Source organism: Triturus cristatus, chromosome 12, assembly GCF_964204655.1.
Source record: "Triturus cristatus chromosome 12, aTriCri1.1, whole genome shotgun sequence".
In the NCBI taxonomy this organism is placed as follows: domain Eukaryota; kingdom Metazoa; phylum Chordata; class Amphibia; order Caudata; family Salamandridae; genus Triturus; species Triturus cristatus.
The window spans coordinates 694359626-694387194 of record NC_140595.1 but is presented as its reverse complement, the minus strand read 5'-3'; the positions used below and the strand labels follow the sequence as shown (position 1 = coordinate 694387194).

Genomic DNA, 27569 nt, shown 5'->3' with positions numbered 1-27569 from the left:
TTCCATTGCAAAGTGCCTCATTCTAGCATTATGAATTGCATAACATTGTATTAGGACTACAGTGGAACGTTTAGAAGTGCTCTTTAATATCGTCAGAGCTTACAAGGGCTGGTTGGACTAACAACCGGCCAGAAGGAATATTACAAATACGCATATGTTGGATTTATATAATTTGGTCTTATCTTATATCTTTTTATATAAATTTACACTTGTTTTTATGAAACTCGTGTGAAGTCCATTTGTGGTGTCATCATTGGTTTGCTGTGAGCGTGACTGCAAATACTTTACACATTTGCCTTGAAGATAAGCCTGGCTGCTCGTGCCAAGCTACCAATGGGGTGAGCGGCGGCTATCTGAGAAGGTGTCCTTCCTTTCCCAGACGTGGAAACGATGGTCCCTATTTGGCCTAAGGTACCTACCTCAGCCAACCAGGGATCCCGGGTCTAACAATATACATCTGCATTCTGATGGCCCTGCCACAGCAGGATGGAAGGAAGGGTCCGACACTTAACTGAATAGGTAGTGTCTTGTTGCCACACAAAGGGTTGATTTACCCCCCCTCCCCGCCCCCATGGATAGCCTGGCAGACAGGGCTGGATTGAAAGTAGGACCTGTGCACTTCAAGGAGCTGCTTTGAAGTCACCCTCACATCAAAGTCACTTTGTGTATAAATAGTGGGTCTCTGATCCCCTAAATTCAGACACTACTGGACTTGTAACTGAAGCTCTGCCAGAAGAACTGCTGTGCTGCTTAAAGGCTCTACACTGGACTGCTGGTCTGGAAAGTCTGCGTTTCTGCTTGTTGCCCTGCTGCCTGCTGCTCTCTGACTTTGCTGAAGGAGAGATGGACTCTGCTGTCACTCCAAGTATGTTCCAAGGACTTGCTGGATTGCCTCCTGTTTCTTGAAACTTAGTGATATCAAAGTCCCTACCCTTGCTCCTGGGCCTGGCTCACTGGAAGTGGCCCAGATACTTCCAACACCAACTTCAATGCATCTCCTGTCTGTGTGTAGTAGGACCGGAGCATTTACCTGGTTGCAAGAGCAAAATCAGTGCATCACATTGGAACCAGCACTTTGCCTCCCAAGATCGATGCACCGGACAAAGTTCATCACTGATGCAGCTAGGAGAGATTGACGCATCCCTTCAAGAAACCCAGTCCATTGCTCGATGCCTCTCGACGCCGGCACCCATCTACTGAACCGATGCATCGCCGTCAGCACTTGAAAAAAATCAATGCATCCTCGATGTACGGGACCCTCATTAATGCATCTCGCTGTTGCAGCTAGTAAAGGTACTTTGTTCACCAGGGTCTGCAAGGGACCTGTAGCCAGATTGTGCTCCATCGTGGTCAGCCTGGACACTGACGTTTGCCCTGTCCAGCATAACCTCAAATAACCTCTAAAGTGCTATTTGCTTCTAAGTGCTATTTCACTTATACATTTGAAATTCAATATCTCAACTTCTATGCATTGAAGTTTTGTTGTTTTGGTCTTGCTGTGTACATAATATAATAATCTATTTTCTAAACTTGTATGGAGTATTTTTGTGGTGTATTCATTGTGTTACTGTGTGTCGGTGTTGCACATATATTTTAATCATTGCCTCTTTAGATAGGCCTGACTGGTCTGTGCTAGGCTATCAGAGGTTGAGCACAGGCTATCTTTTTGTGTGTACTTAGCTTACCCTTACTAGATCGGTGATTGCTGCCTGGCCTGGGCGCATACCTCAGCCAACCAGGAATTCCAACAAAGGCCCTTTGTAAAGGTTAACTGGTCACTCTTCAGTTGCTTATTTCTGTATTTGGTTATTAAACGGGTACTATTGAGCTGAAATATTTGCCCAGTTTACTATGTGAAAAAATGACAAAATGATAAAGTAATACTATCAAAAAAAGTGCCGCATTATGGCACATATTTCGCCTTTTTCTCCTGCATACTTTGGTGCTACCTGCCACATACTTCCAGAGACCCTACCCTTAACCCACATCCAAGGTACATTTTTTACGCTTTTTGTTTGAGGAGTTGCTCTGTTATAAGTTAACAGAGAAACCTTGTCTTCATTAATGTTTTACTAAGAGGAAAAGAGTCTCCCTTCATCCCAGTTAGGGAAGGAAACCTATGGTCCATGTCATTCTTTCTCATTTACTAACCATGGAAATATCCTTTATTTGGCACTTGATTACTAGACTCTAGGTCATACAGACTGTGGCTGCATATTTGTCGCGTCACTTTGCTTCAACCGAATTTCCCCTTTTCCTAGCACCACACACTTTAATTGCTTCTTGTCAACCAGCTTATTGACTTTGAAGCTCTCTTCCTCTGTTGTCATTCAATCTATAGAATGAATCCATCCTTGAATATTTATATTCACTCTCCAGCGTGGAAGTCATCTGCAGGGTCCTTACTGGGGGTGAGCAGAACTCACAGAGTTTCAATCTGCGGAATTCCGTGGAATTCCGCAAACGGGCAGAAATCGTCAGGTTGCGCTGCTCGTGCTGATTTTTTAGTTCCAGGAGCTTGTTCCATGCTGGTTTAACAGTGTGAACAGCACCATATGGCATGCAAGAGGGTGCTGCTTCTTTGCTGCCACTTAAGAAGATTTCCTACTCCAGCTGCAATTTGCTCGCTACAAACAGTTGCTACCACCCGGGTGGAGAAAGTCTCATTGTGTGCCCTCCTAGCACCTAAAAATGGCACTACGGGACGTCAATTCTCATTCATACTCTCCAACTTACCGTTGGCGAGCCACGGGCAAGAAAAAACTCTGCCACTCAGAAGTTGGCAGAGTTTGGCCAGAACTCCACATTACAAGCATGCCGCGGACTGGCCAAAAGTCTGTGAACTCTGTCGGCGGAGTGCAATTTATAGTCCTTACTTCAAATATCTAGATAATTGCCAGGCACGTATTGGCGGTTGTGTCTTTACTTGCCTTCCTCAGTGACTTTAGAAAAACTGCCCAGCCATATTCAGTGGCAGCTTTTAGGATACAATTTTTTAAAACTGATTTTAACAATGTAATCATAAACTGAACCTTTAAGTCAATCTAGTCTCTACTAAAAAAAACTAGTAAAGGTAACTGCGGGTTTTCTAAACTATTTCAGTTATAAACTGTTTAATTCGTCCATTCAAACTACATCAAATATTTTAAATACTCCAAACATTTTAGTGTACAGCGGAATTGCCTGCCTCATCCTCAGGTGTAAAAGTGGTTGTACCTTTTATTGTGCTCTCGACAATCCAAGTGTGTAGCACAATCCTTCAAGATTGAACGGCCACCCTCCTGCGAGCTGAAAATATTTCAAATCTGCCGCCTTTTGAGTTTGGCACTCGAATGAGGAGACTCCATCTTGGGGAATTCTTTGATCAAATACCTTTTAAAGAGCCAACATCGACAGCTAAGAGGCACATCTTCGAATCTTCGTGATATCAGTCCGAAACATTTTTTTCAGGGTTGAGAGCAACGTTTCACTGTAAACTCAAATGATCTTATGAAGTGATTATAACTGCACGTACTAATTTAAACATTTTTGACTGGCGCAATGCTATGTCCTCGGTTCATATTTACAGTGAGGCCATGCTTGCTCTGAACACATTTTACGTATAAAAACAGGATTCTGGAGGTGAGCCAAGAACGTTTGTTCACATTTGTTGTGTAGCACTGTGTTGTGGTGGTGATGCGTTTTTTTGTTGCTGCAATATTTCAATGTGAATTTGTTGTTTTGGACTCTAGCTGTTTTGATGCTTTGACTATTTTTTTGTGAAGTGCCCTGTTATGTTTCAATTGTGTGGATACATAGGAGCATACCAGCAAGGGCCGGCGATAATTCGCTAAGCGCACTTAGCGCTAGGATAATTATCGCCGGCTATCGTGGAATTTTATCGCTGAGATAGCGTGCTATCAGCAACGCTTATCTCAAAAGCGATAAAATTACTTGCGCTAACAGCCAAAAGTGAGATTATCGCTGGAAATCCAGCGATAATCTCACACATTTTTGTGTTAGCTTGCTGATAAGGCAGGGCATACTTAGCCATTATATCCACCCTACATTGGATATAATGGCTAAATCAGGGTGAAAGCAGGCGTAAGGAAAGTAGCGTTAACTGTGGTTAACGTTACTTTTCTTATCGCTATGCCTGTTAGCGATTCCCTTGATAATTGGAGAAATGTCGGTTAGCGACATTTTTCCAGTTATTTTGTGACGGAACGCCTACTTTGCATCTCATTAGAGATGCAAGGTGGGCGTTATGGGAAAGGGCGATAAAGCAAGGAATCACGCGTTAGCGTGACCTTGATGATTAAGCGATAAAATTATCGCCGCTTTTCGTCCAAAAACGGACGCTTAAGCGGCGATAATTTGTCATCGCTAGCTTGCTGATATGCCCCATAGTTTTATCAACATAGTTGTAGTAAGCAACAGATCACAACAAAACAATATACACAAAACAATATAACAAAATTATTGAAAAATAACATGGTGCGATACAACAAAACGGTTGAAGCAGAATATTATATCACGATACTAATACAACACAGTGGCATCAGATTGCAATAAGTTAGCACAAACACATCAGCCCAAAATGCAACAGAGGACATTACCACAACAAAAAGCCACATAATGGACCCGATTCCCAAAGGAAAAGTGAGACGAAAGTCTAACTATATGTCTTTTGGTATTCACAACGGGCCTTTACTACTCGTAAATGACATTTGTGGATACAAAAAGTTGAACTTTACGATTATCGGTATTCACAAAGGGCATTTACGAGTAGTAAATGCTCTTTCTGAATACCGAAAGTCGTAAACATAGACTTTCGTCTCACTTTACCTTTGTTATTGGGTCCAAGAATTGTACATTAACATGCTTGTCGCAAATTACTACTTCCAGAATCCAACTTTCATAATATTGAGAATATTGTGTGAAAAGGTAATTCCACCAAGCATTGTTTTCACTTCACAACAAAGACGTAGAATAGGAGCAGTCAAAAATATTTTTGTCATCCAACCCAAACTATTTGAAACTGTGCTGCTACAATGTCTTAATGTATTTAATTTTCCTCCATTATTATTTTTATCCATTCCTTGCCTTATTAAGTCAGTTGTATTTTATGTTTTTCAAGCTACTAGCAACATTGTATTTTTGTTCTTCGATTCAAACATGTCCAGTATTTTATTGGTTTGAATTTTAACATTTTTAGGTTGCTTTCTTTTTGTGAAAAGACTTGGCTAGGCCATGCTCCTGGGAAGTGATCAGTTTTTTCTCTTTAGGTGATTAATATGCTACTATAGAAGTCAGTTGTTTCAGGTCGTAGAAGAGGAGGCTTGACCACCAAGCCTCATGTCCTCACATATGAAGCAAATGTACATATAACAGTGTCTAATTTGACAAAGAATGTGAAATACATGAAACAATTGGCACCTAAAAAATATATATATATATGTATTTATTTTTGGGTGCCAATTGTTTCATATATTTCACATCCTTTGCAAAATTAGACACTGTTATATGCACATTTGCTTCATATGTACATATAGGTATACAAATATATATACGTATAAATTAGACCTAAATTCAACATAAATACAAAACACAATATTTTAAAACACACACAATATTTAAAAAAATAATTTTTTAAGGGACGTACCTGTCGTTGTTTTGGCCGATGTAGTACTGGTAGTTGAAGGCGCAAATGTAGTGGACGTGGATGCAGGAGTAGAACTGGTGGTAGTTGAACGGATAGTAGTGGTGGGCATACTTGTAAGGGCAGAAGTGATAGTTGTGGGGGTACTAGTGATGGAGACAGTTGTAGGGGTGGAGGCTGTGGTTTTATGTGTGGTAGTTGTGAAGGCTGTTTTAGAGGCAGAAGTGATGGTAGTTGGAGCAGAAGGAGGCACACTAGCTTTAGAAGTGGTCAGGGAGGTGGTAAATGAAGGGGCAGAGGTGATAGTAGTTCTAGGCGTCAAAGCTGCAGTGGTAACATTGATGGTACTAATGACAGGAGAAGTGGGATTTGAAATATGGACAGTGGAAGTTGACTCAGCTATAGTAACAGTGGAAGTTATAATTGGAAGAGAGACAGTGGCAGTTGACTGTGCAGGAGTTTCACTGGAGACTGGCTTTGCAGAAGTGGAAGTAGTACTTTTGGTGGTGAGAGTGGACGTTGTCTCCTCAGTAGCTTTTATGCCTGTAGTAGTGGCAGTGAAAAGTGAATTTGTAGTAGTGATAATGGAGGTCGGCACTGCTGTAGTGACAACAGATGATGCATTTGTTGTAGTGAATGCAGAGGATAATTGTGTCAAAGTGACAGAGGAGGTTGTCTTTATAGTAGTGGTTGTTGAGTTTAGCAGACTTGGCGTGACAGTAGAGGCGGGTTCTGCAGTAGCAACAGAGGTTGCTGCTATTGTTAAGACAGTGGAGGATGCCCCTGCAGTAGTGACAGCAGAGGTTGTTGCTCTAGTAGTGATCGTGGAAGTTGCTCCTTCGATAGAGGCAGTGGAGAACATCCCTACAGTAGTAATATTCACTTCTGTGGCTGCTGATGTACTAGCAGAGGCTGTCTGTAGTGAAGTAGCACTAGAGGTGGGCTGTGCACTCTTGACAGTTGAGGATGTCTCTGCAATAGTGCCAGTCAAGGAAGGAAATGTAGTAGAGGAAAATGAAATTGGTTCTGCTGTAGTGACACTTGAGGTTTTCTCTGCTGTAGGACCTTCAGATGTCGGCTTTCCAGTAGTGCCAATCGGAGTATTGTCTTTAGTACTGACAGTATAGGTTAGGTTTGCCGTAGTTGCAATCGAGGATTTCTCTGCAGTAGTGATAGGGTAAATTGGCTCTGAAGTTATGGCAGTTTGGCTTAAGTCAACAGAGGTTGTCTTTGCTGTAGTAACCGAGGAGGCTGATACGTTTGTAAAGAAAATAGAGGATGTTTTTGCAGTAGTGACAGTGGAGGTTTCCTTTGCAGAAGTTGTCATCAAGATTGGATCTGTAGTATTAAAAGTGGAGGCTGGTTCTGCAGTAGTGACTGGCAATGGTGATTCTGTACTAGTGACATTGTTGATTGACCCTGCTGTAGCTGCAGATGATGTTGGATTTCCAGTAGTGGTAGAAGGAGTCTTGTCTGCAGTAGTTACTGTTGAGGTTGTCTCTTCATTGGGAATAGAAGTGGCTGATTCTGCAGTAGTGACAGTTGAGGTTTCCTTTGCAGAAGTTGTCATCAAGATTGGATCTGTAGTATTAACAGTGGAGGCTGGTTCTGCAGTAGTGAAAGTCGATGATGATTCTTGGTTAGTGACAGTGATGATTGACTCTACTGTAGCAACAGAGGATGTTGGATTTACAGTAGTGCTAATAGGGGTATAGTCTGCAGTAGTTACAGTCGAGGTTGACTCTTCATTGGTAATAGAAGGGGCTGATTCTGCAGTAGTGACAGTGGATGTTTCCATTCTAGTAGTAGTGGTCAAGATTGGCTCTGTAGTATTAAAAGTGGAGGTTGCTTCTGCAGTAGTGACTGGCAATGGTGATTCTGTACTAGTGACATTGTTGATTGACTCTGCTGTAGCTACAGAGGATGTTGGATTTCCAGAAGTGCTAATAGGACGATTGTCTACAGTAGTTACAGTCGAAGTTGGCTCTTCATTGGTAATAGAAGGGGCTGATTCTGCAGTAGTGACGGTCGAGGATGCATTTGTTGTAGTGAATGCAGAGGATAATTGTGTCAAAGTGACAAGGGAGGTTGTCTTTACAGTAGTGGTTGAGAATTCAGGTACCATATTAGTTGTTGTGTTTTCTTTCGTGCTATCAGAGGTCACAGCCCCAGTACTAGTATGTGTGTTTGAGTCTGGACTAGTATCTGTGCCTGAATCAGAGGTAGTGGTAACAGTGTCCTCAGAGGTTGACACTGCAGTGTTTTTATCAGAAGATTGATCTTTAACAGTAGTATCAGTGGTAGTAGCAAATTCAGTTGTAGCAATTGGGACTGAAGTAGAGTTATTAACGGTTGTGGCACCAAATGTGGCATTGGAGGTTATGGCTGTGGTAGCAGTATCTGTGGTTGAGATTGGAGGAGATGTAGCAGTGGCTGGGTACATGGTAGTGGAAACAGAAGCTTGATCTTCAGTAGTGTCATCGTAGGTGCTTATGATAGTAGTGGTAGCGGAGGTTTGAGTTATAACAGAGGTATCTGTGGTAGGAAGAGCTCCAGTAATTGTAGCCGTGGTTGGAACTGCAGTAGAGGAATCTGTCATTGTGTCTCCAGTCATGATACTAGAGATCAGAGCTGTAGCAGTAGTAGGTGCTGTTGAAGTTGGAGAAGACATAGTACTGGGGGGATGATCACCCGTAGTGTCCTTAGAGGTTATCCCTACGCTAGTTGTATCAGAGGTTTGTTCTTTATTAGTGGTGAGAGTGGAAGGAGTTGCTGAAGAAATGGTGTCAGTGGTTGGGCCTGTAATTATCGTATCAGAATTTAGGGCTGTGGTAGCATTATTTTTGAGTGTGGTTAGAAGAGTAGTATCACTCTCTTGTTGTGAGGGAGTGGTATCATTGTCTTCAGTAGTGAGAACTGCAGTAGCTGTTTCAGAGGGCAGGTGTTTAATGGTGGTTTCTGGGGTGGGAGCAAATACAGTAGTCACAGTGTTAGAGGCATCAGATGGGATGGCTGTGGTAGCAATTTCTGTGGTTGAGATTGGAGGAGATGTTACAGTGGCTGGGTATGTGGTAGTGGAAACAGAGGTTTGATATTCAGTAGCATCATCATAGGTGCTCATTATAGAAGTGGTACCAGAGGTTTGATTTATAAAAGAGTTGTCTGTGGTAGGAAGAGTTCCAGTAATTGTAGCTGTGGTTGGCACTGCAGTAGAGGTATCTGTGATTTTGTCTCCATTGGTGATACTAGATGTCAGGGCAGTGGTAGTAATATTTGTTGTTGAAGGTGAAGTAGAAGTATCAGTTGTTGCGTTTGAGTTAGTAGGCTGATCATCAGTAGTGTACTTAGTGGTTAGCTCAACATTAGTTGTATCAGAGGTTTGTTTATTATTAGTGGTGTGAGTGGTAGGAGGACCTGAAGAAAGGGTATTAGTGGTTGTGCCTGTAATCATGGTATCAGAATATAGGGCTGTGGTAGGAGTATTTGTGGATGAAGTTGGAAGTGTAGTAACAGTGACTTGATGTGAAGGAGTGGTATCAGTGTCACCAGTGGTGAGATCTGTAGTAGGTTTATCAGAGTATTGATCTGTAATGCTGGTTTCTGTGGTGGGAGCAAATACAGGAGTCACAGTATTAGTGACATCAGAGGTTATGGCTGTGGTAGCAGTATCTCTGGTTGAGACTGGAGGAGATGTAGCAGTGGTTGGGTATATGGTAGTGGAAACAGGGGTTAGATCTTCAGTAGCGTCATCATAGGTGCTCATTATAGTAGTGGTACCAGAAGTTTGATTTATAAAAGAATTGTCTGTGGTAGGAACAGAGGCAGTAATTGTAGCAGTGGTTGGCACTGCAGTAAAGGGGTCTGTGATTGTTTCTCCAGTCGTTATACCAGATGTCAGGGCTGTGGTGGTAGGATGTGCTATTGAGGTTGAAGTAGAAGTATCAGTGGTTGGGTTTGAGTTAGTAGTACTGGAGGGATGGTCATCCGTAGTGTCCTTAGTGGATCGCTGTACATTAGTTGTATCAGAAGTTTGTTCATTATTAGTAGTGTGAGTGGTCGGAGGACCTGAAGAAATGGTATCAGAGGTTGTGCCTGTAATCGTGGTATCTTCATTCAGGACTGTGGTAGCAGTATTTGTGGGTGAAGTTGGAAGTGTACTATCAGTGACTTTTTGTGAAGGAGTAGTATCAGTATCATCAGTGGTTTCTGTGGTGGGAGCAAATACAGGAGTCGCAGTATTAGTGGCATCAGAGGTTATGGCTGTGGTAGCAGTATTTGTGGTTGAGATTGGAGGAGATGTCGCAGTAGCTGGGAACATGGTAGTGGAAATAAAGGTTTGATCATCAGTAGTGTCATCATAGGTGCTCATTATAGTAGTGGTACCAGAAGTTTGATTAATAAAAGAGTTGCCTGTGGTAGGAAGAGTTGCAGTAACTGTAGCCATGGTTGGCACTGCAGTAAAGGAGTCTGTGATTGTTTCTTCAGTCGTTATACCAGATGTCAGGGCTGTGGTGGTAAGATATGCTGTCGAGGTTGGAGTAGAAGTATCAGTGGTTGGGTTTGAGTTAGTAGTACTGGAGGGATGATCATCCGTAGTGTCCTTAGTGGATAGCTCTACATTAGTTGTATCAGAGGTTTGTTCATCATTAGTAGTGTGAGTTGTCAGAGGACCTGAAGAAATGGTATCAGAGGTTGTGCCTGTAATCGTGGTATCTTCATTTAGGACTGTGGTAGCTGTATTAGTGGGTGAAGTTGCAAGTGTAGTGTCAGTGACTTGTTGTGAAGGAGTAGTATCAGTATCATCAGTGGTGAGAACTGTAGTAGTTGTATCAGAGGACTGATCTGTAATGGTGGTTTCTGTGGTGGGAGCAAATACAGGAGTCGCAGTATTAGTGGCATCAGAGGTTATGGCTGTGGTAGCAGTATTTGTGCTTGAGATTGGAGGAGATGTCGCAGTAGCTGGGTACATGGTAGTGGAAATAAGGGTTTGATCATCAGTAGTGTCATCATAGGTGCTCATTATAGTAGTGGTACCAGAAGTTTGATTAATAAAAGAGTTGCCTGTGGTAGGGAGAGTGGCAGTAATTGTAGCCGTGGTTGACACTGCAGTAAAGGGTTCTGTGATTGCTTCTCCAGTCATTATACCAGATGTCAGGGCTGTGGTGGTAGGATGTGCTATTGAGGTTGAAGTAGAAGTATCAGTGGTTGGGTTTGAGTTAGTAGTACTGGAGGGATGATCATCCGTAGCATTCTTAGTGGTTTGCTCTACATTAGTTGTATCAGAAGTTTGTTCATTATTAGTAGTGTGAGTGGTCGGAGGACCTGAAGAAATGGTATCAGAGGTTGTGCCTGTAATCGTGGTATCTTCATTCAGGACTGTGGTAGCAGTATTTGTGGGTGAAGTTGGAAGTGTACTATCAGTGACTTGTTGTGAAGGAGTAGTATCAGTATCATCAGTGGTTTCTGTGGTGGGAGCAAATACAGGAGTCGCAGTATTAGTGGCATCAGAGGTTATGGCTGTGGTAGCAGTATTTGTGGTTGAGATTGGAGGAGATGTCGCAGTAGCTGGGAACATGGTAGTGGAAATAAAGGTTTGATCATCAGTAGTGTCATCATAGGTGCTCAATATAGTAGTGGTACCAGAAGTTTGATTAATAAAAGAGTTGCCTGTGGTAGGAAGAGTTGCAGTAACTGTAGCCGTGGTTGGCTCTGCAGTAAAGGGGTCTGTGATTGTTTCTCCAGTCGTTATACCAGATGTCAGGGCTGTGGTGGTAAGATATGCTGTCGAGGTTGGAGTAGAAGTATCAGTGGTTGGGTTTGAGTTAGTAGTACTGGAGGGATGATCATCCGTAGTGTCCTTAGTGGATAGCTCTACATTAGTTGTATCAGAGGTTTGTTCATCATTAGTAGTGTGAGTGGTCAGAGGACCTGAAGAAATGGTATCAGAGGTTGTGCCTGTAATCGTGGTATCTTCATTTAGGACTGTGGTAGCTGTATTAGTGGGTGAAGTTGCAAGTGTAGTGTCAGTGACTTGTTGTGAAGGAGTAGTATTAGTATCATCAGTGGTGAGAACTGTAGTAGTTGTATCAGAGGACTGATCTGTAATGGTGGTTTCTGTGGTGGGAGCAAATACAGGAGTCGCAGTATTAGTGGCATCAGAGGTTATGGCTGTGGTAGCAGTATTTGTGCTTGAGATTGGAGGAGATGTCGCAGTAGCTGGGTACATGGCAGTGGAAATAAAGGTTTGATCATCAGTAGTGTCATCATAGGTGCTCATTATAGTAGTGGTACCAGAAGTTTGATTAATAAAAGAGTTGCCTGTGGTAGGGAGAGTGGCAGTAATTGTAGCCGTGGTTGGCACTGCAGTAAAGGGTTCTGTGATTGCTTCTCCAGTCATTATACCAGATGTCAGGGCTGTGGTGGTAGGATGTGCTATTGAGGTTGAAGTAGAAGTATCAGTGGTTGGGTTTGAGTTAGTAGTACTGGAGGGATGATCATCCGTAGCATTCTTAGTGGTTTGCTCTACATTAGTTGTATCAGAAGTTTGTTCATTATTAGTAGTGTGAGTGGTCGGAGGACCTGAAGAAATGGTATCAGAGGTTGTGCCTGTAATCGTGGTATCTTCATTCAGGACTGTGGTAGCAGTATTTGTGGGTGAAGTTGGAAGTGTACTATCAGTGACTTGTTGTGAAGGAGTAGTATCAGTATCATCAGTGGTTTCTGTGGTGGGAGCAAATACAGGAGTCGCAGTATTAGTGGCATCAGAGGTTATGGCTGTGGTAGCAGTATTTGTGGTTGAGATTGGAGGAGATGTCGCAGTAGCTGGGAACATGGTAGTGGAAATAAAGGTTTGATCATCAGTAGTGTCATCATAGGTGCTCATTATAGTAGCGGTACCAGAAGTATGATTAATAAAAGAGTTGCCTGTGGTAGGAAGAGTTGCAGTAACTGTAGCCGTGGTTGGCACTGCAGTAAAGGGTTCTGTGATTGTTTCTCCAGTCATTATACCAGATGTCAGGGCTGTGGTGGTAGGATGTGCTGTCGAGGTTGGAGTAGAAGTATCAGTGGTTGGGTTTGAGTTAGTAGTACTGGAGGGATGATCATCCGTAGTGTCCTTAGTGGATAGCTCTACATTAGTTGTATCAGAGGTTTGTTCATTATTAGTAGTGTGAGTGGTCAGAGGACCTGAAGAAATGGTATCAGAGGTTGTGCCTGTAATCGTGGTATCTTCATTTAGGAGTGTGGTAGCTGTATTAGTGGGTGAAGTTGCAAGTGTAGTGTCAGTGACTTGTTGTGAAGGAGTAGTATCAGTATCATCAGTGGTGAGAACTGTAGTAGTTGTATCAGAGGACTGATCTGTAATGGTGGTTTCTGTGGTGGGAGCAAATACAGGAGTCGCAGTATTAGTGGCATCAGAGGTTAGGGCTATGGTAGAGGTATCTGTGGTTGTGCCTTTAGTATCAATATGAGTGTAGTATTGAGTTGTAATGTATGTGGTTGTGTCTGCAATATCAGTAGTACTGTCTTCAGTTGTATTGTCTGTAGTTGTGTCTGTAGTATCAGTGCGAGTGTAATCTTCAGTTGTGGTGTATGTAGTTGTGCCTGTAGTATCAGTAGTGAGGTCTTTAGTTGTGTTTTCTGTGGTTGTGCCTGCAGTATCAGTAGTGTGGGCTTCAGATGTGTTGTCTGTGGTTGTGCCTGCAGTATCAGTAGTGCGGTCTTCAGTTGTGTTGTCTGTGGTTGTGTCTGTAGTATAAGTGGTGTGGTCTTCAGTTGTGTTTTCTGTGGTTGTGTCTGTAGTATCAGTAGTGTGGTCTTCAGTTGTGTTGTCTGTGGGTGTGTCTGCAGTATCAGTAGTATCGTCCTCAGTTGTATTGTCTGTGTTTGTTTCAGTAGTATCATAAGTGTAGTCTTGAGTTGTTGTGTCATCAGTTGTGTCAGTGGCATCATTAGTTGAGTCTTGAATTGTGGTGTCTGCCTTTGTATCTGTAGTGTCACTTGTGTCTTCAGTGGTGATATCAGAGGTCTGTTCCATATCAGTGGTTGGAGAGTCTGGATTTGCTGTACTGCTACCCGAGACAGCCCCCCTCATTCTTGCATCAGAGTTTGCATCTGCAGTTGTGGTAGATGCTGTTGTCCTTTGGGGTGTCATTTCAGAGGCTGTGTGTGCAGCTTTGACGGTGGGCTCTGCTGCACTCCAGTATTCACCCAGCGCTGCTCTCCGATGGAGGATGTGTGCATCTCCAGGGTCTTTTCTGTGGCTGGTAGGTCTCTGAAGGGACTTTTGATTTACAGGCGATGACTCTATTTCTGCTACATCCTCCGATCCCCATCTCCATGTGTGGGCTTTATAGAAAAAAACAAAGAAATAAACTTACATGTGGCCCTTTTGTACTTATTTTAATCTGTTTGCTCATTTTGCCACCATCTTACATAGCACACAACATTTGAGAAATAAATCGCAAATCTAAAAAGCAAGACCAAGAGCCCGCACATTACTGCATCAGTCCCTCTAATATGCCCAGCTTCCCCGAATATGACTTCTTTTTTCATCTTTATCGGTCAAAAATGAGTTGCTAACACTCATTCTTTTTATAACAACATATCTCGTGCGATTGTAAAGCAAAGGTTCTCTCATTAGGGCGTCTTGGCACTGAATGATAGTTGTTTCTTGTCATCCAAAACAATGGTTCTCATGTTAACGAGCTCAGACATCAGAGAGGCTGAGTTTACCGACTAAAAAAGCGCTATTCCGCTTCAGCATGAACTAGCAGTGCGTGTTGCGTAAACTCGCCGTTGAACGTTGAGGGGCCACTGGTACTGGATGGGCAGAGGAGGACTCAAAGGGGAGACTGGGTAGCTTCCGTACATCATCTACCCAATCAGCCAGTTGACGGATGTATCCTCCATATAAACTAGCATGCCAATGTAAATATCTTGGACACACACTTCGGGGGTATATACTCTTCATCATAAAGTTTTACGAAATTTCATAAAAATCTTAGGAAATTGAACGACCCCAGTAGAATATGTGTGTATCTCGTGTGACCAGGGCTTAATTTGTTAAAAAAAAATATTTCAGGAGCGGGCAATTGGCACCACGGGCACCGGCTTTGCCCTGTGGCAACTGCCCTCTGTTTTTGGTGTTACCATCAGACTCGTTTTTAGGCAGTGACGGCTTCAAAGGGGTGTAGAGTAGCTCCCTCCAATAGAACTACGTGGGGGAGCAATGGGGAAAAAACCCGACTTTAAAAAAAATGATTTTTAGGGGCCTCGCCCTCGAAAAAAGTTCAGACAAAATCAGTGACAGATGGTGATTTTTAGAGGGCATAAGTGTGCTTAAAATTTTCGAAAAAAAACGACATTCAAAACAATCTAATTATGAAAAACCAAATTACCTACATTTTATTAAAATGTAGATAGCCTCATTCTTCACTATATGTTTGCACTATATCTCTTCAAAGTAGATTCTGGGACGCTGCTTGTAAAGGACGGGGGGTGGGATCAAATATTTTACAAATATCAGAATTGAACCCTTTAGACAGAAGTGCTAGACAAATGCTACAGACTCACAGAGCAATGCCGCTGTTCAATTCCATAAAGTTTGCAGGATTAGAGAGCAGACAGATTACAAGTTCTGGCTCCAGACAACCATAATGATCAGAAATTTGTTTAAAAAAACTGAAATAAGATTTAGGTCCAAACATTTCTGAGGGGATCATCAGCGCTATCTACATGTTGTGCATGCAATCCCTTTTATTCCATCCCTTTATGTGATATAGGGCCTAATTTAGAGGATGGCAGTTTTACCTCTGTTTGTCAAGGTGCCAGAGGACACTACGTCTGCCACCCTGACCAATAGAGGACCGCCAAATTTGGAGCACATCGCTGCCTCAGCAGTGATCTCTGTGGTCATAGGAGCCACTTCTAAGGAGGCTCCTGAGCAGGCCTGGGCGTAGTTCGTGGAGTTTCGATACGCAGAACTCCGCGTAGTGACAAAAAAAACACTGCGGAGTTCCGCAAGTGGCGGAGTGCTGTGCGAACTACTGTTCTCACTGGTTTGCCTGCCGCTCGGGTAGAAATTCTATTCTACCCGTGCAGCAGCTCACACTTGCGAATTTACCGTGTGTGAGCGGGGAAAAACTCCACTGCACTACGCAGAGCAGAGTTTTCTGCACTCTACGAGCTTCGCGGATTGCAGAAAACTCTGCAAATTCCGCGAACGGAGCAGATTTCACTACACAGGTCTACTCCTGAGAAGGAACTGGAAGTCTGGGGTACCACAGCCATGTTATGGGCAGCAACAATCTCCCAAACAGGGAGTTTATCTATGAAAAACAAGATTCGAATGTCGCCTATCCTCTGGGAGTTTTCTCCCACAGTTTGGGGGACATAATGTTTTTTCTGCTGGTGACCATCCCGGTTTACCTGTGCTAATGGAAAGGAAAAAGAGACTACATATAACACAGAACTCCTGAAAGAATTATTTTGCAATACTTTTAATTCTATACAATTGAGGTTGGTAAAAAAAAAATACAACCTATATTAACGTTGATTAAAAAAATGGGGTTTTATTTTGACAGATGTAAATGAATAAATCAATCAATCAATTAAAAATTCATTCGGCCACGTTCTGGCCATACAAGTACACTTTACATAAAAAACACTTACGTTGTAGATTAAAATACACAAAGTTAAAATAAGTCAATAAATCGGCGTCCTACGTATTTTGATTAGGGTTCAAATAGAGTTATGTTTAAAAGTTCATCAATCTTTGCAGCATAAACACAATGTAGAAAGTAGATAAAACAATTGCAATTATATATAGTTTTTTTGGGTACATGAGTTCAAATATACCTTTAATGACACAAAGACCAGCTGATATAGTTTAACAAGTGACCCTATTTTGACATTCCACCCACATCAGTCTTTAGAAATGATGTATACTTGTATATACTCTTAATCTAGAACTTCCTGTACCTCAGGTTGAATAATGTTTTACACCAAATATTGTCACTTATTAAGCTGTATCAACTGGTCTTTGCATCCTTATAGGTGCATTTGAACTCATGTAACCCCGAAAACAACTATATCTGCCTGGATTTTATTATTTAGTTTCTACCTTGTATTTTATGCTACAAAGATTTGTAAACTCGGAAATATATCTCTATATGTACCTTAATCAAAGCACAGAGTATGCCTATGTATTTGTTCATTTACTTCTGTCAAAGTTAAACCCCCTTTTTTTGAATTAGCATTACTATAGTTTGTATCTTTATTGACCAACCTTAATTATCTAGAATTTGAATTATTAAAAGATAATTCCTTCAGGCGTTCAGTGTTATGTAAATTTATTCTCCAATCTCTTGTGGGAAGACTGGGTTGCATTAATGATTTTATATGGGAAAAAAGGACATCAGACTGTCCGCTCTAAACAGGGATAATGTACTGACAGCCCCTAATCTGCCAGGGCATTGGAGCACATTTTGCAAAGGCAATGTCAGACTGAGCAAATAGACAGAGGTGTTGCTGGACAGGGTACATTCACGGCAGAGTACCCATGTCCACCAAACTCTAAATCAGGCACATAGTTCTTATGTAAGCCCTATTGCAACATAAAGAGCTCCATTGATCCCCAACTAGGTTATAAAGCTCTCTGAAAAATAAAAGTGCAAACATTGCATTTTGAAATTTGTTTCAAAGTAGCAGAATTGATCATTTATTCAAATTGAACTGATTCCAGTTTGTTCCATCTCTGCTCTCAACAACAGCGCCAGTGCTATTTTGCTTTTGCACTGTGGGATTTGCAGCCTTCATTTGGAACAGAAGACAAACTCAAATTACCATGTTTACATTACAAACATGATTTAATATGTTAACTGACGGTCACGGTTCAAATGAGAAGCTTTTTGCTTTGTCTGGATGTCTAATTCTGACAAAGACAGATTTACCAGCTCCATCACTGAAGGATTCAGTGGACAGGAAGAAGAACACCTGCCCGCCCTACCTGGGGCATGGCAAGTGCAAGTTCTGGACACCACTACTCATTATCAAAGTGTTATTTTTTTGTTATTATTATGATTACTTTTTGTAGGAAGTTATGCTTACGGGGAGGCGATGCGGCCTGGCAGCCACAGCTGCCTACTATGGAACTGGGAAGCCAGGTTTGAGTCCCAGAATCATTCAACATCATGCTACATTAGAGAAATCCCTTAATCTGGCCTTGTGTAATGTAATCTGGTGCTCATGTAAAGCGCTACAATGCCCTTGGGCCGAATTTGTGCCATGAAAAATGGTAGAAAATAAAATGGACATTTCAACCCACCCCAGACAGGTTACCTGATCCTACCAAGCATTTGAATGTCCCTCCCCTCCACACGCCCTTCTTTCCATAAGAGTCAGAGCCCCCTGGGTGGAGGTAAAGGTCGTAGATTATTAACATTAAGTCAGAAATCGTGAGATGGCCATAAATCATCAAGACAGTAATCAATCATTGATATACACCATAAATGCCTCAAAAACATCATAAATTAATCAACAGCCTTGAATAATTGATCCCAAGCCTTAAGCCAATGTGGCACCACTGTACCATCTCTGATAGCACCATCCGACATAAATTCCTGTTCATGCTGTGGATGTGAAGCCCTCTCGGCTTGCGGGCAGCAGCTTCTAGGCTTCCCTTCCTACTGACGTGCGGCATCTGAGGCCCTTTCCAGCGATGCCTGGGCTGCAAGTTCCATGTCTGCTTTGTGGCTATCCTCTCAGGCTCTCTCCATTGCCCCCAGTAGTGTTCCAGCAATCAGGCATTCCAAGGACCACTGTTATGGCAACTCTTTCATTTCTGATGGCATACTAGTCATCCCTATGGGTAATTGATGCAGTTTAACTGTGCTATTTCCGCCCCAGTGTCACACCTGTCAGGCTTTCCAAGGACCACTCTTGTGGCAAATCTCCTTTTGCCAGCCTACCGGCTGTCCTTATCCACTACCAACACAGTTCTTTCTTGCTGGATATTGCGGATCCCTTTCTCCCATTGAAAGCAGTGGCTGTGACACCCGCTGTCCTGGTAGGTGTGGGTGGGCGGAACAAAATTTGTGCTAAGCAACTGACCGCAGACCGCAGTCTTTGTGTATTAGGCTCCCGGAGGGGGGTCTTGCCCTTCTCCCAGTATTGAATCTATTAAAGGACCTTGGTCAATCTTGAGCATACGTTTTCCCACGTCAAGGTACGGCTACCTACATATGTCAAAGGGGAGGGGGCGATTGCGTATGCGCTCTGCTTCAATGCCCCCCTGTCCCCATGCTTCCCTTACTACTCATTCTCACTGCCCATACATCCTGGTGCCCCCGGCGTGTTTGCCGCAGTCCCCTCCAGCTATGGCTTTGCCTCCTCATCCCGTTCTTCTACTCTTTGATCTGATTAGTCGTGTAGGTTTCACTCGCCTCCATCTCTAAATGACAGCTTTTTCTCTTTGGCTGGTTCTCACACATGTGCACGCAGGTGAGGTGGTCTCTTTGTTTTCATAGGCCACACAAGCCTTGACAGTGGTAAACGCTGCTGCATGCTGCTAGGCTCTGGCATTGGACGGATAGCCCCAGGATGGATTTAGACTAGAGACTCATGGAAGGAAACAGACACGGGGTCAGTCTGAGCAGAGAAAGACATCTTGAGCAACCTGCTTGAACAACCAAAACCTAGAAATGATCTGGTACATCTCATGGGAGGTACAGGCTTGCCAGCACGGTGGCTGATGCACTCTTTCCTCACTGACAGGGAAGAGTCTCAGCCCTTGAAATAATTGTTGTTGGTCCCCTAATTATGAAATCAACTTGCCTTTTGCCACAATTGTCCACAAGCACAACAGATGAGAAGCATTTTGGCTCCCCACATGCATCAAGATGAGCACAATCAGACTACAGCTTCAGTCCCACAGCACTGAACTTCAACAAGGACAGAGCCCAGGGGTCGAGAGCTGCCTGGAGAGTGCAATTTAACCTGGGCACAGGGCTTTAAGGAGGATCAAAAAAGTGGGGGTGCTCTAAAAGAGGTGTGGCCTATTTAAATTATAGCATGGATTAAAAATAAACAAAATGTCACTGATTCCAATTGCTTGCCACCCAACCGGTGTGTTGGCTCCTCTCTGTGCTTCCAGGTGCACAACACAAATGACATATATCTAAAACCAGATAGAACTATTGGCTTTGTCAATGGTTGTTAGATGTTTAAGATAAATGAGTAACAACAATTATTCTTGTAAATAATTAATATTGTAAATGTTTCAATTCTGAAACTGTGAGACTGTGAATTAAACATTACTCATGCCTGTGAAAGGGGCATTGGTCTTTAGAATGTCTTAATCTCTTCTGTTATGTTTTCTCTGTTAGACATATACGCCCTTTTTCTCTCCACTTCTGGTCGATCTCCATATCTGACACCTCATCCCTCCTCATCAGTACCCTTTTTTTCGCTCTCTGATGTGCTTTCTCACATTTTCGTCACCACACCCAAAAAGCACCCACTCACCTGTTAGCATTGCGTTTTCTTTTACTTTCACATTGTCAGTAGTTTGATAACTGTGTACCTCCTTCACACACATTTGCAACAGGACTACGTGACCATTGCTCTGTGTACTCTGCAGAGAGGCTAACAATTGGAAAGCTATGTTTTCGGCACATCTTTCCGACACACTGAGCGGCACTGTGAGAAACTCACAATGCCTTCAGCCTCAACTCCAGAGACCTCAATCATGGCCTGCTATAAACACATGAATGTGAGTCTGTTCAAAGTATACACTATACAAGAGTAATATGCAGTGCAGAAATTACAGGAACATTCGTCCTGGAAATAGCTAAATGTTCAAGAAGGAATCAGACACGTAGAAGTACCAAGGAGGTAAGTTTATTTCTGCTTCTTCAAAGATAGGGTTCCCAGACTACTGCCTCCAGCAACAGCCACTCCAAGAATGACCCAACCACCTGGAACACTAGAAGTTTTCCAAGTGTGACAGGCCAGCCTCGCGCAGCAGGAAGCACAAAGACAGCAAGTATAACATCATAACACATCTTCTTCCCTTACAGCAAACAAAGAGATAAAGAATGTAAAGATAAAACAATGCTAAAAAGTATGACAAATATACCATAACATAAAAGACGTAAGTAATGTAGAAAGCTCTTGTTACAGAATAAAAACATGAAACAGCAAAGATCAATATAATATGAAATCACCATATTTTCTCGGAACATGAGTTTCCTGTAACCCCAGAACAACTTTTGACGGAATTTGGTTGTTGCAGAACTGCATTACCATCAAGTGATCGAATATCCCCCTTGGAATAAAGAGCAATCCTCCTAAAATTCCACTTCTGCCCATTCTCTAATACAACATGCCACCTATGCACTTCTTTGACTTTCAAATTCTCAGAGAATTTGTTCATGCCTTGCTCTCTTCTGCCCAATTTCATCTTAACAAGTTCACCCACTTCGACTTTACTACTCTTACTAGGATGAACAACAGGAGAAATAGACATGCTCTCTTCCTGCATCCATTGAGGAGTAAGATTAGTTTTAGGTACTCTTCCTCGCATTTTTACAAATGGAACTTCGTTAGTGACACTATGGGCAGTGGTATTGTAGGACCATAGCAAATCATCCACACATCTTTAAATATCACGAGCGCCTTGAACAGCCAATTGAATGGTACCTTTGACCACTCTGTACATGCGCTCAACCATGCCGTTGCTTTGAGGGTTATATAGTGAGGTATACATATGCCTGATTGCATTACCTGAAAGAAAACTGCGCATGGCAAACGAAGTAAGTTGAGTACCATTATCTGTAACTAGCACACGGGGAAAACCTTCCCTCAAGAAAATGGACCTCAAATGTTTGATCACGTTACTGGTGGTAATAAAATTTCAACAGCAACCCACCTTAAAGACACATCAACTAGAACCATGGCAAAGCGATACGCAAAAGAAAGAAAATCCATAGGACCAATAAAGTCTAAACAAACCTCTTCCCATGGCAAGCCAGCTTGACATGAAATAGAACCTGAAACCTGTGAATTGATCTTTAATCTTTTCTCACTCTCCTTGCATAATGTACAATTTTCAATCCATATTTAATCCAAGAGTGCGGGGAGTTGAAAGGAGCTATGACCCATTCAGCTTCCTTACAGTAGTCAAAATCAAAGGGAGAATGGATCACTTGAACCTGCAACCAGGGTCCGGGTATTGTAAGCGTCAGTTTAAAAAGAAAAAACTCATTCACGTAAACAGGTCGTATCGGCGGTATATCTTGATTTTCTGCCTGTGTCAAGTACGTGACAGCATCATCATTGAGTCTCTTATTGCATGCTTCCTCCACCAGGAGGGAACCACTGGTCAAAGTAGTGATCAGTGATAGGTGACAGGTGTTGGTGCTCTAGTGTGGTGAGTACTTTAAAACATGGTCCTCGTACTACCTGAACTGGAGCTTTATTCAGTTCGGTGTGTGAGGAGAGAATAAAAAAGGTGTTGTGCAAAAGGGACCTAGTTATTAGTCCATTGCATTCAATCAAATGGTCGACATGTTTCAGCTCTTAATGGTGCTCATATGGGGTCAAGGGGGCTTTCTTCAGGACCTAGAGATATAAGTTGGAGGTGTTGGGCTCCTGCAATATGAGTTCAGAAAATATATTTATCTGAATGTGAGGTCAGTAGTACCTGTGATGGAAAAGAGACAGATATGGAGACAAAACATGCAGTGATAATGAATGTGAGTTACAAATACAAAAACTTAATAGCAGTTAAAAAACAGGTCTCAAGATGATGGTAATATTGTTCAACTTGAACATGTCATCAAGCAATATAAGCAAAAGAAAAATGGCAATTCTTATCACTGTACATACTACAACAGAGGTGTTGTTTAGTAATTCTTTCAATTTCATATCAAACAAGGTCCACAATATCCAGTAAAATCCCTGGCATGCATAGATGTGAAATATTATTATAATACAAATGGCGTGGTTGAGGCTGACTAGTACATGGGCAGGCAGAGTATATTGACGATGAGTTCCTGTTGTCTACAGTGGAATTGGACACACGACTTAGGACGCGTCAACTTCAATGATTAAGCTTGGCTCGATGCCATGACAAGAGGCTAGTACTGTACTAGGTAGGTTGTGATTTGCAGGGTCTGAGCGAGGGACATATGTGCGAGAGCTCTGGTAAAGCACGTTTGTGCCGCGGAGATGTTTTTAAACAATAGGATGTGTGATGTCAGTGCCCAGTTTGTAGTGCCGGTTTTAGTGATTAGTTGAGCACTCGTATGGATGTTGAAGATCTGTTTACACATTAGCGCAAGTTGTAAAAAAGCAAATAGCAGAACGGGCTTTGTTCGTGTAAAGGTAAAGGGGTAATGAGTTTAAATGCCGTAATTAACATATATAGAAGTACGCGCGGTTTCTGTTTTTGTAATGCGCGCTCCTTATCATTGGCAGAGCTACGGACCTAAGATGTAAAAAAGGTACGGGTAATGTGAATCGGCGGAAAATCTAGTGCACGATGGCATACCGTCATGACAGACGTAAAGGAGAGGTGCATGTAGAGGTTTAAAGAGCGCATGACCGTAATATGCCTACCTCACAAAATCCTATTTAGGACTTCATCGGTAATGCTGAGTGTGTGACGCCTTGCTGAAATAAACGGGGGGTTGAAAGTTAAAGTCAGAGTTTCTACCAGCTAGGTACATTACGTGTGCTGCTATGGCAGGCCAGTTCCTCTTCTCTCCATACCTTGTCCAGCAGGCTGCACAACTTGTGCTGACGCTTCTTTCAGATTCCCGGGTGGCTCGAGAGTTTGTAAAGAGCTGTTCTTATGTCTCAGATAAACCAATCAGTAGTAAAGAAAGACTAACATGAAGTGTAAAAATGTAGAAAAAACAGAATATATGGTTTGTGTAATAAAGGTTAAAACTAATCAAAAAATTCTAAATACCAGATGTCTTGTTTAAATTTTTAGGAGATAATCATGTGTACTATAATCAAAATTAAATGACATGGTGTGTGGTCTCTGGGTGGATTAGGAGAATTATTTAATGCAAAGGCAAGGAATATTGTCATTTAATCCAGCGGAGTCTGTCTTCAAATGGTATACCCATCTCTGCTCTTTCTCGAAGAGTATTTTTTCTGCGTTTTGAGTGGTACTTGTCAGTGTTTTGATGACAACCCATTTGAGATCGTCTATAGAGTGTCCTCGTTCGATATAGTTGGCGCTCATTTGAGCTGTTCCACGTTTGCACTTTACGTTGCTTCTGTGTTCACAGATCCTCTGTTTTACTTTGCGTCAGGTCATGCCGATGTACATGAGCTTGCATGAACACAAGATCATATAGACTACATGCGTAGAATTACAGTTAGTGTGTTGTCTAATAGTCCATTTTAGTTCTGGTGTTAGTTGGATGTCTTTTGTGATAATGGTCAGTTTGCATACTGAGCAGTATCCACAAGCGTAGTGGCCAGTGACTGGTTGTGTGTTCCAAAGAGCGTTGGCTGTTTCAGTGATTTTTGGTTTCTGAGGTCGTGTGTGTACCAAGATGCCTTCGATATTCCTCGTTCTGCTGTTAGCGAATATTGGTTTTGGCCAGTTTAACGAGCCATATATTATTACTGTTCGCCAGTTCTTATTTATTATCTTCTTGACAGCATTGCTCGCTATACTGTACGTTATGACGCAGGTCAGTGTGTCTTGTGCAGGGGGCTTGGATGTTGTTTCGAGGAGAGTTTCTCTTGGCCAACAACGCCATACACCCAACACATAGCGCAACCCACAATACGGAGAACAACCACCATCTCCTTTTAAACCCTTCACACCGAGCTACCATGGCTGGATGAACCCGTATACCCCAGGACCACCACCAATGGGTCCATTTATGGGACCATACATGCAACAGCTGCCTTTTTTAGGGAGAGGCTAACCGAACCAAAGGGGACGAAGAAAAGGATTCACATGGACAGACCAGGAGAGACAAGTACTGACCAGAAGCATGTCAGGCATGATGAAAGAAAAACCAGGAACAAGCACGACCCACTTATGATCAACCTTACGGACGTAACCCTGAGCGAAAACGTACTAAACAAAGGTCTAGGTTTCGTGCCAACACCAACACTTGATGTCTTCAAAATATACTGCGAAATTGCAGAATTCGGTAGAAAAATGAAACTCATGGCCTTTTTCAGTGACAAAGAAAATACCACCACCGATGGCGACACATCACTACGACCAAAATCCAACTTCTGCACATTGAACCACCAGATTCCAATAGAAATCCAAACCTTTGAACAGGCAGTTATGAAGGAGGTGGGAGACATCAAAAAACAAACTAAGAAACAATTCATGAATACTACCAAGGCCGAAAAACAAGCCTTAGAAGAACTCAGACTACACAAGGACCTCATAATCAAACCAGCCGACAAAGGTGGAGGGATTGTCCTCCTAACCAAGGACGGCTATGGCCAACAATGCCTGGAACTTCTTTCAGATGACAAATTTTACAGAATTATAAAGGCAGACCCCACTCCCAGACTACAGCAGACGATTGGAATGATGGTAGAAGAAGCAGAGATCAACAGATGGATCTCTAAGAATGAGGCAGACTTCCTGAGGACAAATTCACTAAGAATACCATACTTCTATTCCCTCCCAATACTACACAAAGCAAGAAGACCACCACCAGACCGCCCGATCGTGTCGGGTATAGTGTCGGTTCTTGAACCAATCTCCCAATTTGCCGACCAGTACCTTAAACTCCTGGTACAGAAGACACCAACTTACCTGAAAGACACGCGTGATCTACTCAATCTCTTGAAGGATTAGACTTTTTCCAATGACACCATGCTCCTAGTTGGGCTAGACGTAGAGAGCCTGTCCACCAGCTTGCCCCACCAGGAAACAATGGAAACACTGGAGGAACTGCTCTTTGAAAAAAACTGGCCTCACCAAACACCGACACATTATGTCCTAGAGTGCTGCAGATTCGCGCTCAGAGAGAATTATTTTGAGTACAACGGAACACTATACCAACAATGCCACAGAACTTCCATGGGAAGCACATTCACCCCAAGTGTGGCCGGACTATACGTCAGTAACTTTGAAAAAACATATATACAGAACATGTAACCCATACCTATCAAAGATCCGAATCTGGAAGCGGTATATAGACTATGTCATTGTGATCTGGGAAGGCAATGAAGACAGTCTCCACGACTTTCACAACTGGATTAACACACAAGATCAATGCCTCAAGTTCACGTACAATGCTGACAGAAAACGATTGGACTTCTTGGACCTAACCCTCTATGTGGAAGACAACATCATCAGAACCAAAACTTTCTTTAAACCTACTGCAAAGAACTGCCTCCTTTCTTACAATAGCTTCCACCCACATCCCTTAAGAGACAATCTACCATACAGCCAGTTTCTTCGCCTCACACGAAATTGTAGCAACCTATCTGATTACAAAATACAAGCAAATGATCTCTCTTCAAAACTCGCAAAACGCGACTAACCAGCTAAAACAGTGGCGAAGTGCCAAAAGAGGGCCAGGAACCAACCAAGAAAAAGTCTCCTCGAAACAACATCCAAGCCCTCTGCACAAGACACACTGACCTGCGTCACAATGTACAGAATAGCGAGCAATGTGGTCAAGAAGATAATAAATAAGAACTGGCGCATAGTAACATCTTGCTCGCTAAACTGGCCAAAACTAAGATTCGCTAACAGGAGAATGAGGAATATCAAAGATATCTTGGTACACACGACCTCAGAAACCAAAAATCATTGAAACAGCCAACACTCTTTGGAACACGCAACCAGTCACTGGCCACTACCCACTACCCTTGTGGATACTGCTCAGTATGCAAACTTACCACTGTCACAAAAGACATCCAACTAACACAGGAACTAAAATGGACTATTAGACAACACACTAACTGCAATTCTACGCATGTAGTCTATATGATCATGTGTCCATGCAAGCTCATGTATATCGGCATGACCTGTCACAAAGTAAAACAGAGGATCTGTGAACACAGAAGCAACGTAAATTGCAAACGTGGAAAAACTAAAATGAGCACCCACTATATCGAACAAGGACACTCTATAGAGACCTCAAATGGGTCGTCATAGAAACACTGACAAGTAGCACTTAAAATGCAGAAAAAATACTCTTCGAGAAAGAGCACAGATGGGTACACCGTTTGAAGGCACACTCCGCTGGATTAAATGACAATATTCCTTGGTTTAGAATAAAATAATTCTCCTAATCCACCCAGAGACCACACACCATGTCATTTAACTTTGATTATAGTACTCATGATTATCTCCGAACAATTTAAACCATACATCTGGTATTTAGAATTCTTTGATTTGTTTTCATATTTATTACACAAACCATATAGTCTGTGTTTTCTACATTTTTAGACTTCATGTTATTCTTTCTTTACTACTGATTGGTTAATCTGAGACATAAGAACAGCTTTTTACAAACTCTCGAGCCACCCGGGAATCTGAAAGAAGCGTCAGCACAAGTTGTGCAGCCTGCTGGCCGAGGTATGGAGAGAAGAGGAACTGGCCTGCCATAGCAGCACACGTAATGTACCTATCTGGTAGAAACTCTAACTTTAACTTTCAACCCCCCCTTTATTTCAGCAATGCGTCACGCACTCAGCATTACCGATGAAGTCCTAAAAAGGATTTTGTGAGGTAGGCATATTACGGTCATGCGCTCTTTAAAACTCTACATGCACCTCTCCTTTACGTCCGTCATAGCTTTATGCCATTGTGCACTAGATTTCCCGCCGATTCACATTACCCGTACCTTTTTTACATCTTAGGTCGGTAGCTCTGCCAATGATACAGAGCGCACAGCACGAAAACAGAAACCGCGCGTAC

The 27569-nt window shown here is 42.5% G+C and overlaps 1 protein-coding gene across 1 annotated transcript in view; it reads right to left on the bottom strand.

The window, feature by feature from the left end:
* The window catches only part of LOC146780114 (uncharacterized), a 478834-nt gene that overhangs the window by 381580 nt on the left and 69685 nt on the right, over nucleotides 1-27569 (bottom strand). The window contains exon 2 of the mRNA XM_085638050.1: nucleotides 5645-13987. Within this exon, the coding sequence (XP_085494176.1) occupies nucleotides 5645-13987 (8343 nt within the window). The remainder of the gene's footprint in view (nucleotides 1-5644; nucleotides 13988-27569) is intronic.